At 44.9% G+C, this 13,968-nt stretch overlaps 1 protein-coding gene across 15 annotated transcripts in view; it reads right to left on the reverse strand.

Annotated features, from left to right (window-relative positions):
- Window positions 1–2,355: 2,355 nt before the first annotated feature.
- The window catches only part of WNK2 (WNK lysine deficient protein kinase 2), a 106,849-nt gene continuing 95,236 nt past the window's right edge, over window positions 2,356–13,968 (reverse strand). For 10 of the 15 annotated variants that reach the window (XM_085235751.1, XM_085235750.1, XM_085235759.1 and 7 more), the window contains one exon: window positions 9,199–10,661. In XM_085235751.1, the coding sequence (XP_085091877.1) occupies window positions 10,311–10,661 (351 nt within the window). In that variant the 3' untranslated portion in view covers window positions 9,199–10,310. The other 5 variants (XM_085235761.1, XM_085235757.1, XM_085235753.1 and 2 more) reach the window with 4 other exon arrangements.

Below are 13,968 nucleotides of genomic sequence, written 5' to 3' on the forward strand. Positions count from 1 at the left end.
AGAAGATGAGCTGCTGCCAATGCAGCTCTATCCCATGAACCGCAGCCAAACAACACTTTGGTACTTACTCTGTACCTTATGAGAGGATCTCAGAGGAATTTGACATAAATCCCATTGTTCTTCTGCATACCTTTCCTAGGGTGCAGAAGTGTGATTCTCCTGCATACCTGCTCCATTAGGTTTTGGGAAGCCTCGGCTCTTCAGCCAATCAACACCAAAGCCAGGCTACTTCGGCTTACAGCCATCATTTCACCTCAGCTCAGCAGTCTCCACACTCCCTGTGTTTACAAGGAAGCTGTGCAGCAGCCCAGCTGCCATTTCTGCTCGTCTTCACTGAGAGCCTTCCCAAAGCCTGAACAGCTGACATCACCAGCCACTTCTCCTGGTGGTGATTAACCTCATATTGATTAACATCTCTGAGGACATTCCCAGGGACAGACTAAGCATATCCAGATGCCCATACAATAACCCAGAAATTCTTCACTGCAAATTATTCCGAGACTTCAGCAGGTCACGGGAACAGAAGCAGCAGGAAGAGCAACCTCTGGGAGTTTGCCTACAACTTAGCTAACCAGAAGGTGGTTTTTGCATTAACTCTTGTACAACCCAAACCTCACAGCTACACTATTAGTAGCAAGATTGCAAGAAGTTGTTTATATATTCTTAAACCCTTGTTTTACATTCAGAGGAATTTCAGGATAACTGGCAAACACCAAGGAGTCCCATTATACTGGGCATGGCTATGCCTACAGCAGATGTGCTGGATTGCTTTCATAGCACCCAGTGCCAAATGGAAGGATTTGTTTCTCTGTTCTTACAGTTGTTTTCCCAGGAGGCAGCACAGGCCTGTATGAGCTGGAGGGAATGGCAGGTGGCATGGAAGAACACTTCCCAAGGGTCAGCATCAGGCAGCGGCTTGCTGGCATGTAACAATGCCAGCATGGAGCCCTGGAGCTGCCCACAAAGTTGGGCCTAGCCCCTATGAAGCACCAGGAGCACTGCAAGCTCCAAAGTAACATTGCAGATACTCAGGACACACGGCAATGACCAAGCCTCAAGGCCCCACTGCAGCAAAGGCACAGCCTCCTGCTCACACCACATGTGAGGCTGCCCATGTGGGGGTCCCAGCCCTGCTAGGAGTGAGCTGTGCTGTCTCAGTCCTTGCTCACGTCATGGAGCTGCTGGTGCTGGCTCTGAGGCTGCCTTCTTCTGAGCTCCACTGCTAACACACAGTGCTGCACCTCGCAGTGATCCCTTCCCTTACCACCTCAAAGTCATCAGTTGAGGCTTATCACTTCAGCACAGTCAGCATAATGGAATTCAGATTTAACTCTAAACTGTAACACTAGCTTTGCACTGAGCTGACAGGGGCACACTTGTTATTGCTCTGTGAGGAACAGGGGCTGGAGGCAGTAGGGATGGAGCAGCACCTGAGCCCACCCTGAGCAGTGCAAGCAGCCCTGTGCACTTCAGGCTGAGTTCAGACCTCAGCACGAGCAGTAAGTACATGGGCTGCAGCCAGGAACTGAGCAGAAGCAATGAATTAAAGGTGAGTATCCTTTGCAGAAGGGGGCAACAAACATCCTACATGCTACACCTTTCAGTTCTGACACTAACCCCCATATTTAATCTGAACACCCACGGATCGTTTTTAAAATACTTATCTGGAGATGGGGGGCTCTCAGCTTCTTGAAGTTGTGGCCATAAAGGAGCTCAAGGGTTTGCAGAAGCAGCAGTGGGTCCAGGCATCAGAAAGGCAGGGGGAAGCCCTGGGAGGCGGTGAGCACCTGCTTTGCAGTAAGGAGCCTTCAGGGCTGCTCGGGAGCAAAATGCCAGGTGGTGGCAGAGCACGGTGTTGCTGAGCTCAGTGGCACAGTGCTCAATGGCACAGTGCTCACCCCAAAGCAGTACACCAGGCTGTGGCACTGCCATCCCCACACAGAGCCATGGGATGAGGAGCACTCCATGCAGACTGGAGGGATCAGGAATATGAAGGGAAGGAGCGGTGTGCAGCAGGCCCCTGTGCATCCCCTGCTTCAAAGGGAACGGAACCCTCCTGTGTCAGGAAAGCCAAGAGCAAGCAATACTTAACCAACAGCCCTCAGCACCTGCCTAGCTCTGCACTCAGCCAGGAGGTTATTTCCATTTCCTTAGACACAGGCAGGACAGGAGGCGACACAGAGAAACATGACGTTAGCACAGACATCTGTTTCTCCACTGGGCTTCAATTTTAGATTTCCCAGGCATTTAACAGCACCTTGCTTCATGGTTCCTGAGCTCAGCTGTGACAGCAGCACACCCAGACCCGGCTCACGGGCAGCCCAGAGCTGCAGTGGTAAGGAAATAGTGACCAGCGGCATCAAAATAAGATTTATTATTTAGAACTGAGAGCTGGAAGAGACAAACATGGCAGATAACAACAAAACAATATGCCAGGCTCCGGATGCGAGAAGGGATGATACGGAAAGGCTCGTGGGCAACTAGAAATTCATATTTCTCCAGTACCAGAAGCAGAGTGAACAGAACATGGGGTCTGACCCTGCTGAGGGGAAGCCACTGAACTCTGAGTGCACGGCAGTGGGTTGGAAGAGTTTGGGGCCAGAATGCAACAGCAAAAGCAGCACTCCTGCTCCTCGGGGACTGCACTAAAAGCCACTGCTCTACAAAAAAAAAAAAAAAATTGAGTAGTCCTTTGTAATAAATGATTACTCATGAGATTATTGCTACAAACGGCTCTGTACATCGCCCCAGCCCAGCAGACAGCTGAAGCCTACTGTGAGTGAATCAAGGAAAAGAAATCTCCCACCACCATAATTTTAGCTTGTTGAAGGCACTTGAAAGTCTTTTAAAAATTGCTCCAATTACTGACTCGTCTGCAGAAGGATTTCAGGCTTACATTTAAAATTAGAAGTGACTTGAGAACTGTATTTAACTCTGGCAAGAAAATGCGGCCAGTCTCAAAGAAAAAGAAAGAGCTAAAAAAAAGGAAACGACAAGTACAAAGTTACTCTCCAGTGAAGTCTCTGTAGGTTTCTTTACTTGATTTAACCAGATTTTAAGCATTCTCTTTACAAAAGAACAGCTCTGACTGCGAGAAATTCAAATGGACTTGGAACTTATCTTTTTTTTTTTTTTTTTTTGTGGAACCTGAATATGTGCCTAACTTATTTTTTGGATAATCGCTTAAATTACAATTAACTGCATGAAACAAAAAGCATTTGAAAGAATGCCTCCTCCTCCTCCTCCTCCCTCTCCTCCAGAAGCTGCTCACAGGAACCTGGCTCACAACAGAAGGGAACGATTTGGAACAAAGTCCTTTTCCCCCAAAATAATTTTCCTTTATTATTATTATTATTTTTTTGCATAACATTTTTGTATTTCCAACTATAAATAAAAAAAGAAAACGATTAGAAAGAAGTTACAAAATTGTGTAGAATGGACCAGAACGGCACAGAATTTCTCACACACGACAAATCATTTCCCATCTTCCTCTTCCTCCTCTTTAGCTGCAGCAGGACCTGGCGCTTGGCACCGTAGCTGCGGGGGCCACGTGTCAGTCGCTGGCGATCGCATTTTCAGAATCTAAAAGACAAAATGGCCACGTGAGATCACAGACCGCAGCGTGCCGAAGGCGCTCCCACGAGAGCCAGTTCAGGCACTGCACGAGAACAGAACCCGAAATCCTCAGAGAGCATCACGTGTGTCATACCGAGAACGTGGCAGCATAAATATTCCTAAAGCCCTTTGTCAGAGCCTGCTGCAGCAGAACCAGAGCACCTCACCCATTCCTTCAGAGCAAGGCAACCCTATGGGGGCAGGAGGCTACGCAGAGTCCGGGGCTCACAATGGAATTGGAAGGGAATGTACTGAGCACCAGGTGGGAGCAGCAGCTCAGGGCCAGCACACGTCCTGCTGGTGTGCACCCACTGCACCGTGACATCACCAATGTCCTTCACTCTACATCCCAGCAACATGCACACTGGTTATTGGGTCTGCAAGCACATACATTTTATACAGCATAAAGCTTGCTAGATTCTTCCAGAAAAAAATGCAGTGAGTACTTCAGGGCAGAAGGGAATAAATGGAACATGGGGGAAAAGCATGCTATGCAAACAGTCTGCGTTTGGCATAGATCCTGGGGGATTCCCTGTTTTTGGGCTTTGCTCTCATTAACTGCAGCCCAGTTTTCTCCCTCCTGTTTTTCTTGCTCTGTCTGTTCATAGAAAGAATTGCTTTAAAGAAAGTAAGGCTTGTCACCCTTCCACAAGTTTCAGCTCAACATCGGTTCTGCAAATTCACCTGAAACCACCACAGTTCTCAGCATTTGCCCACTAATAACAGCTAGCATTGGGCACTGAAGTTCATCCGGGAAAAATGAAATGAGCCAAAATTAATCATCTCCAGGTAACAGGGAAAAAACCTTAAGATAGCAATGGGACATACCCTAACCTACACAGCAGGTCAGCCATCAAGCCAAAAGGAGAGCAAGCTCTCCAGGTTCCTGGCTCTTGATAGAAACTCTCACAGATACTCAGCCCATGTCCCAGTGGACAACTTCTTAGCTTCTTATTCTGAAGGCAGCCTGAGCTCTTGGCCAAAAACTGAACTACCCTCTCTACAGCACTGAAGACATCACTGAATTCAGTTACACACAACATTTTCTGTGTTGGAGAAAACTATGGGAAAAATTGCGCCGTATATCTTGTAGCTGCTGACCAAAGGGAAGGAAACAAACACAAAGAAAGGTGTGTTAGGTGTGCTATATCTGATTTGATAAACAAAAACTGAATGCCGAAGAAGTTTCTAACTTATTTACAAAGTAACTCCAAAATCCCCACCAAACTACAACACAGGAGTAAATATTTTTTAGAGGACTTCCTAGGGAAAAGAAAGTTCTACCTTTTCCTGCTGCCTTATAGGAAGGTTGCCAATGGGCAACTACAACTATGTGCTGAATGTTTGCTGCGTATCCATTCGGGGCACTACACTGAAGTGTAAACTGAGTGTTCCTTCCTCCACAGACTTCAAAAAAAACCTCTACAGACTTGTCATAAGAATTCCACCATTACAGCACATCCCTAATCAGACCAGGCCTTATTTTGTACATGGCTTCTCCACACTTAGCAAGAAAAATCTGAAGTTTAATAAGTTTGTGTATATAAAAGTGAAGGCTTGAATTATGCACCCTCTAGACTTCTCGTGGGGGAGTTACTTCAGGGGAGTTTTACAATCAAATATAGATCCAAGCACATGTAACAGCAATCCTGATAGCAGGCTATCACTTTGGAAGAAAAAAAAGTTTAACAGAGGGGACTGCACACTTTGCAACAAGAAGTTGCTGCCTCCTGGAATGAGCCTTCCAGATGAATCAGTTACAGGTACTCTATTACTGACACAGCTAACGTCAGCACCACAGTACATCCAAGTTCCTTTGAGCAAGAAATTCTTTCACAATGCAGAACTTGTAACCTGACAGCTCCTAAAATCCGTTTTATTATGCTGCATTTCTGCAGCTTATCTGCATTAATAACAGAACATGGAGCCTGGGCGGCACAATGCCTTCCTGCTGCACACACAGGAAAACAGACCTTAGAAAAAGCAAGTCCTGCTCAGGCAAACTCACCAGCTCGTCAGCCACAACACAGTCTGCATGTGCTCAACAGTTAGTTTCAGCAATATGGACAGGAAGATAATTGTATTTACCAGGTTCATTCAAGAGAAACATGGCAATCAGCACAGCAGTCAGCCTGCACAAATACCCAGCTGAATCTCAGCTCACATCTGCATTGGTACAGCTGCATAAGCAAAAGTCGACCCCATAAACACACACACACACACAAAAAGAAAAAAACTGATAAAAAATAACCCGTACTCGATTCAATAAATAACCATGTCAAGAGATTCCATGTGATTATGTTTTTGCCATTTTATAAATTCAATCCTATAGCAAGATAGTCACCCATTCGTGACAATGGGACTCAACTTGTGATATTCTATGATTCTGTGGCCTCTGCAGAGATCTCAGAGACTCAGCAGACACACCTCTGCAGCATAGCCATCGTTTCCCACAAACATCACCACAAATTAGGGATTGAGAAGGGCAGGAGAGGAACCAGAACACAAAAAATGTCACGAAGGAATTAAACAGTCACAAACTACTGCATCTCCAAGCCAACACTGTCAACCACATTACTGAAACTCAGGCGGGGGGGTCCTCGGCAGCAATGCAGAAAACTAAGCAGGTTTTTGCCATATTATCTAACTTCTGAGATGCCAACCTTGCTCAAAAGTCATGAAATCTTTGCCATTTTTCAGGCAGGATGAGGAAAGCAATGCTGAGTCAAGTAATTTCAGAATGGAGACTTCTATTCAAAACTCTCCAGGGCTGACTTTCAAAGAATGAAGAAGGATGTATTTACCATTCAGACAGTGCCCGTAACAAACTCATGCCTATTGAACAATACCAACACGAACACTCTGAATACTAAGTTTATGGGGAAAATTCTCACTGTTCTCTGAACTGAAAGCACTACACTAGGACCACAAAAACACTTCAAGGGAAAAAAAAGCAGCTACTGAAAAAGGTACTGAAAGAGGTATTAGTGATTTTCTTCCCCAAATATCAAATGGCAAAACCCGCATCTTGTTTAAGAAGTTCATTTCAGAAATACTGGCATTTAGCACTACTGCCTCTTTCCAAAGAGGAATCAGTTTGCAGGAGCGCACAGACTGCCACGCTTGGCCGGACAACCAGCCCGTTCAGTTCAACAGCCTGTTTTTGATAACCATCAGCGTCAAATATCTCAGAGAAAAATGAAAGAAGCCGTGCCAGACAGTGATGCAAGAGAGGTAGGTGTAAAGTAACACCTGAGTAATATTAACTCTAAGTTACAGAATGAAGACCACAGTTACACAAGGGCAAGTTTTTACATCAGTTGTTGAACACATGTGCCGGGATGAACAACGAACCTTGAAGGGTGCAGGATCCCATCCCTTACTGCCCTGCCAATGATGCACTCCCGACACAAGACCAGTCGCGCTCCATTTCCTTATTACCAGATGTGTGACTCAGCAGCAGGAAGTCCTCTCTCAATATCTTGTCCCTCCACCAGAGCTGCAGCACCAGCCCTGCGGTACCTCCTCCTCCAGGCTAAGGCTGGATGACAGGGCTCAGCACAAGTTGCTTAAATCCAGCAAAATGCACAGATGACTGGGAGCCAGCCCTGCTGCCTGAGCAGCGCCGATGCCTGCTGTGCAAACACCTTTTGCTTTTTGAAGGCTTCGTATAAAGCACAGGCACGTAGCTAACAGTCAAGTACTTGCCCACTGGTCCTATTTAAGTGGACTTCCTAGAAATACAGTTCAGTTTTTAAGAAACAAAAACTGTTTCTTAAAACACAAGAAAGACATCCAATGACCAGCAGCTTCCTGGAGCAGGACATTCTCTTTCCAAAGGTGCAGGTAAAGCACCTTCGCTCACATTTTTCTCAAGAAGTTGCCCCATTTGTTCCATCCCAAGTCATGTGCTTAATCATTATCAAGGCCCAAAGCTCCCTTCAGCATGATCAGGAACAACAAAACAAAGCTGGAAGTTCACAGCCTAAAGAACTGAAGTCAAGATGGCTATCACAAAATTCAACTCACGAACGCTGAAATGAAAGCATCAACCTCTGGCCTCACCACTAGGTAAAAATGCCCCACTTAGGAAAGCAGGCACTAAAAAGCTGAAAGTTTCATTTTAAAAGAGAAAGTGAACACGGTTAGCTCTGGACCAAATCTGGCATCAGGCAGCCCCATGTGTTCCCACAGCTTTGGCCATGCTTGGGTGGAAGGCTCTGATGACCAGCAGCACAGGGCTGGCACCTGACACACACGCAGCACCCACAGCAAAACTGCACGTCAGATGTGCAGAAGCACAGAAGCAGAAGTACCAGACCTCTCCCTGCTCAGCTCTTCCTCATTTCTACTGCAGCCTACACCGACATCAGTGACTGCCAAGAGTGTGCATGCAGCACAAACTTGTATTGGGGCCAAGTTTCTTCGATGCCCTCCCTCACATTTAAATTATGCCAGGATCATGCTAATGGGGCTTCCCTGGTACTGGCAGTGTGGGATGTGCAAGGTCCAAACGCCTCATTTACCACCTATCCAACTGCAGTATTGCTGGCAGTACAAATGGGATGCTAAAGATACCATCTCTTAAAATAACCCATTTAATGTCCCAGCCCAGCCTGCTTTGCAGCAGCGGAGCACCAGAAACACTGCACCAGCAGCGAGGTTCTGTGGGGTGGCACTACATCACTTGTGGAGCACCACTGTACGTCTACAACTGCAAGAGATGGGACGCAGCCCTGGGCAGGCATTGAGGAGCAGTGGAGGCATCTAATCCTTCGCACAGAAGGATGGAAAACAGGCGCAGAGTTACCTGGGAGAGCGGGGAATGGACACGCTTCTGTTTTCAGAAAAACACTGGGTTTTTCACACAGTTTTCAAGCACAAAATGTTTATTTTTTCTTCTTTTTAATCTATACAATTTCTTGGGGCTTTTAGTGCCGCTGACTCTGTCAGTATACAAGGGATGAACTATACAACAGGCAATAGCGACAAACTGTAAGATTCAGTGCAAGCTGAAGGAAAACTGGTGTGAGAACATATTTTCCATGTTTGCTCATGAAGCATACAGACATGAATCTAAAAAACCCAAACAAATTAAAGATACATGTTACAGAGAACAGAAATCTCTTACTACAGTAAGTATTTTGCCCAGGCAGAAGACTCTGCATAATTGTCTATAAAATTCAATTCTAACTGAATTGATGGAATAATATATTCAAAGGGTACAAACAAAATAATTTAGACAGAATAATGCTCGAAGTACAATAGAACTATACAATTCACAGCTTGGCAGCACAAGACATCTCTGCCTGTCAGCAGACAGTATAGAATGCCATTGCAGTAGAGATACAGAGCAACGGGCCTTCAGATTTGACCACTCGTTTGGCTCCCTGTGCGTGTAGGGATGGCCCTTAGTGCCGTCCATAGACATGGAACTTACCATCAGCAAATCAGTGTCAGTGGTTACCTTGTGCCTTTAGACTGAGAGGTGCAGATGCAGACTCTAAGCACAGTAAAAGAGGCAAAAAGCAACCCGCAAACAGGAGAGAGGTGTCCGTGCCGCCTATGGTGCAAACTTGATTAAAAAAAAAAAAAAGAAAAAAAAGGAAAAAAGATTCAAATGAAAGGTGGTGAGATTCCAAAGCTGAAGCATTCATTGCTCACAGAGGAAAAAAGAAAAATAATAGCTTCACATTTTTATTCCATTTCAATGTGAACACTGTTAGCACTTGAGTGGCAAAACACGTTCTTAGCCTCTGTTTTGGAACCGAAGGCAGAGCACACACGTGTGTGTACTTACATGGCTCCGACAGCGACCTGCGGACGTGCTCCTGCAACCCAGATTTCCATCAGGCTTCTCACTTATGGAACACGCATAGATTTGTAATTTAACTAAATTATAAAAGCCCGGCAGGGAAAGAAAATGTAATCCAATTGGCTACTGTGGTCTGGAGGAAAGCAGTACTCGTGTGTCCGCTGCAGCAGCAGGCTGCAACCTGCAGCGGCTTTACCAAAGGCTGTAAGGAATGGATTGCACTGCCCGAAGCTATTATCTGTTCTTATATACAGCTCACTAGGATCACTCTGTAAATGCTCCTATTTTAAAATGTGCATTACACTACTCCTTGTACAAAGACAATAAATTTCCATCAGTATCTCAAACAAACTTCACCTCACTTTTTTTTTTGTAAAGCCTCGGAAATGAAAATTCAACACATCAATTAAAATTAAAGCATTTACAGCAGAATGAAACTGACGACGTGCTTCAACTGTAAACCTTCGATATCTTTGCAAAGAAAAAGAACTTTACCCACAAGCAAATCATAAATAAAATACACCTTTCAAATATTTTTACATCTCTTTCCAGCTGGAACTGAAAAGCTGATAATCAAGGCACTGTACTCCTGCAGGTTAGTACAATTTCTAGTCATCGATTCAAGTACATCAACTTCAAGGCTTGCAAGTGTAAAACATCAGAACACAACATAATAAAGTGTCTTCAGCAATGACATATATGCAGATATTGCCGTAACAAACAAACGACCTGTTGCGAAACCCATCACAGTGATTGCTGGATGTGGTGTATGGCTGTGTAGGCTGGCAGGCCTGCTGCGGACCCAAGCCTCTCTGACATATATGGCATCTACAGATGGACACGAGGTCGCAATCACCATCACCTATCAGAGCCCACTGAGCTATGTCAGTCTCACACGTGGGCCGGGCGGGTCGGCCGCGGGCTGCTGCAGTGGCACAGGGTACATCTGCAAGCAAGCTTTGCCGAGAGCCGAGAAATGAGCAATGCTCTGCCCTCCTACCAGCCCTGGCCGTGCTGCCGGCCCCGACCACTGCACTCCATAAAGCGGCGTAGGGAAAACTCCTCCGTACTGACAAAGAGGCATCGCATAGGGTGTTACTGTGCCAGAAGGGGTAGTACCTGGCATAGGCACTGGCATGGATGGTGAAACTCCAGGAGTTAGCGCAGCTGACATGGGACAAGACACTGGAACAATGCACCTTTTCCCCAATCCTGTTCTTACTGAATTAACCTACAAAAAGAAAAATAAAAAAGCATGGCTATTAAGCGTCTATCTTCCCACCCGTGGGACGCAGGGGCGGCATGCACAGGAGGACAGCCCAGCTCTTGGCCTCCTCACACTCACACCTCTTACTTGTATTCGTTTTTGGTAATTAATAGCAAAGGTTGACAGAGGGAAGGATGTCTCAGTATAATCTTACTGTTTAAGGAATCAGGAAACATTACTGAGCAGGTAAGAATGTAATGCTGCAAAATCCCTGGAAAAGCTTTAACGTGCAAAGTAACCCCCTGTTGTCCCTCATTGCTACTGCATCTTGTGTGCAGAAGTAAATAAATTAAGCCAAATGCAGAATGAAACCAAATCTCAGTGTACTTCTTACAGCCCTTCCCAAAACAGGTTTTCAAACCTTCAGCACGTTATTGCTGTAGAAAGGCGTTCATGCTGGGCCGTTCGCCCAAGCCAAACCAAGGGTGGCAAAGAAGGGAAGACTTTGTGTAGAGGTTCACTACCCAGCACTGAGGGTGTGGGATCAAGTCAGGTAAACCAGAAGGACTCAGCTGATCCTGCCCAGGGGCTGCTGGAGCCAGTCCTGCTATTTTGCTGAGATTCAATTAGCATTCACTTCAATTACTCTGCTTTTGCATGCTATGCTCAAAGAAAGAGCTCGTCTTCCTAAACATGGGGATGGCAGGGGCACCCGAATTACACGCTTCATAATGCACAATGCCACAGAGACAATAATTATACAAAATGCTGCCTGGTCTTAATCTGGATGAGATTTACAGTATTTCTTTGCTTTTTAAATTTCACATAATTTGCAACTCCCTGCCATGGGTCTCATCAAGCCAGCACCTATTCATGACACAAAAAAAAATAATTCTCTCACTTTGGGAGTGTCCAATATCAATAATAATATCAAAATAATAATAATAATATCAAAAATATTTCACATCAAACGAATAGAATTAGCATGAAGGTGAAAATTAAGAGGAAACGAATATCTGTAGAGAAGTGCATGGAATGCTTACTCTAGTCTCTGGTTTCAGTCTCTCAGTTAAAAATAAAAACGACAATGGCACTCTGATGCACTGCTCTGGGGCGCTCACCTGTGCTCCAGAGCAAATTTTAGAAACACACAAGCATCCAATACCTTCCACTGCTTTTCTACCTCTATTTCTAATCTGAAACGTGAATGCGATGGCAAACATCAAACTGAGGAATAGCTACTTTGGTATAATGAATTTAAAATCATTCATCCATAAAGATTCATCAAAACTAACAGCAGAGAGCGAAGACCAACAAACGGAGCGACTGAGGACATGCACATTTATACAACATGACGACTTCTGACGGCTGTTCTTAGAACCATGCTTGGCATCCTCAGAGTGATGGTTTTCATCTTGCTAGATGGTTGTGAGTGAAGTGGCTGACAAAGAACGCCGGTAGAGATACCTAGCCTAGGTAGGGAATCTCTTCCAAAAGCAATGGACTTATCAAGCGGCACTGAAAATGACGTTTTAGCAAGTTTAAAACCTATAACTGAAAAAAGCCTTCTTTTCAGATCTTTTCAGATGCTGACTAATCTACTTCTTTACCTGATCTATGCTGCTTTACCTTTTCTTGCTCAGTTAATCAACTCAGTAAAGCAGCGGCTATACTTAAGGCTATGCATATCGGTCAGGAATAAATGCCATCATGTTGCAAACCCAAACGTTCCACATACACATTGAAACCTGCTTGACAAAGGCACGTTCACAATGTAAGGTTGCACCCCCCACCTTGCCGCACACTTCGAACAAGCAAACCCCATGCTGTGAGCAACAAAGACAGCCAGCTCGTGACTCCCCCTGTACTGCAGCCCCTTAGACAAACTCATTTTTTAAAGCACAATCTTTGGACAACCAACAAACCAACACCAAAGGAGGCTGAAACCCTTCCTCCTGCACACAAAAACTGACTGAAACATTGAGATGAGCAAGCAGTGGTACAGTCCTCAAAACAGCAGTGGATTGCCCAGCTTTAGCAAAGCCACAGAGGCTGCAAGGCACTTTGCTGACAAAATTTGTAATGAAGTTATGTTGGGAATTGAAAGCAAGTGGCACAAGATCTGAATACCATACCAGCTCAAACAGCCCATGTTTAGAGCATGCTGAAAACAGATGTAACAACAGCCTGCACTCATATAGACCAGTGGCTTCTACTTGTTTAGCTCTCCAGTTGGTTCTTATCCGTCCTTTTTCAGTGTACCAAAAGCCCAAAGGTAAGAGGTGTTACTGAAGATTTGCGTTTCAGTTCTCCAAGCTTCTAGAAAGCTGCTCTGACATTCAGAGCGAGCAGGCAGCATTGATCAGCTTCAATCAAGCACAGATACATCATATTTGCAACATTCTTCCAACCCAATGGACATGGAAGACACAGCAAAAGGTGTTAATAGTCCTTCTGTTCCATTCTCACATCTGCAGCTATCTCCAGAGCGCCTGCTTCCCAGGCAGGCAGCTCATTAAAATGAGGATGCCTAAATGCAAACAGATGTGCAGCAATTACTAATAGTGCCTACACCATCACACACGTCAGCGACTTACACGGACTGCCATGTCCCACACGTACAACCACATCACAGACTCAGTGCATGTTTACAGCTTTTCTTTTTTGGTAAGTTTTTCTTTAATGCCCATGCAGTCATGTAACGGTACAAAGGGACAAAACATGTTTGCTGCACTCTACATTCCCAGACATCTTCAAATAACACCTGTAGCCACACAATATCCAGTGCTTTTTACACAGAAAGCAGCTCACGGTCCTGGATATATTCCCCTGGTGGTGGTAACCACAATTACCTGTAAGAAAGGATCACTACGTAATGCCTTCAAGATGGATAAGCATGAGGGAAATAGCTATTTTCAGGCAGACTGACTTAATTCTGCCTAGTATCTCCTACTCCCTTCCATGTTACTGACAGTAAGAATCCACGCATATTTCCATGTTTAAATAAAACCTCTGAAAGGAACATTTCATTGCTCTAGTAATGAAACTGGAAGCCTAAAGGTTTCCCCACAAGCTTCTAAATAGGCATTAATGGAGATTTGCAGACAAACCAACTGGCTTTTTTTTTTTTTCTTTCTGATGGAATTGTTGCTTTCACAGAAACAAAGCAGAATTTCAAATCCACCTTTGCACCCAAACTATTGCTTCCTATGCCTGTGACTATAAAAAGGAAGAGAATAAAACCCCTACGTCTTTAGACCGCTTATTAAATACCTAACAGATTTCTCTTCTGTGCTTCCACCTTAAAAGTAGCCTTCATTTAATTTAAAAA

This window comes from Meleagris gallopavo, chromosome 14 (assembly GCF_905368555.1).
Source record: "Meleagris gallopavo chromosome 14, MGAL_WU_HG_1.1, whole genome shotgun sequence".
Taxonomy (NCBI): domain Eukaryota; kingdom Metazoa; phylum Chordata; class Aves; order Galliformes; family Phasianidae; genus Meleagris; species Meleagris gallopavo.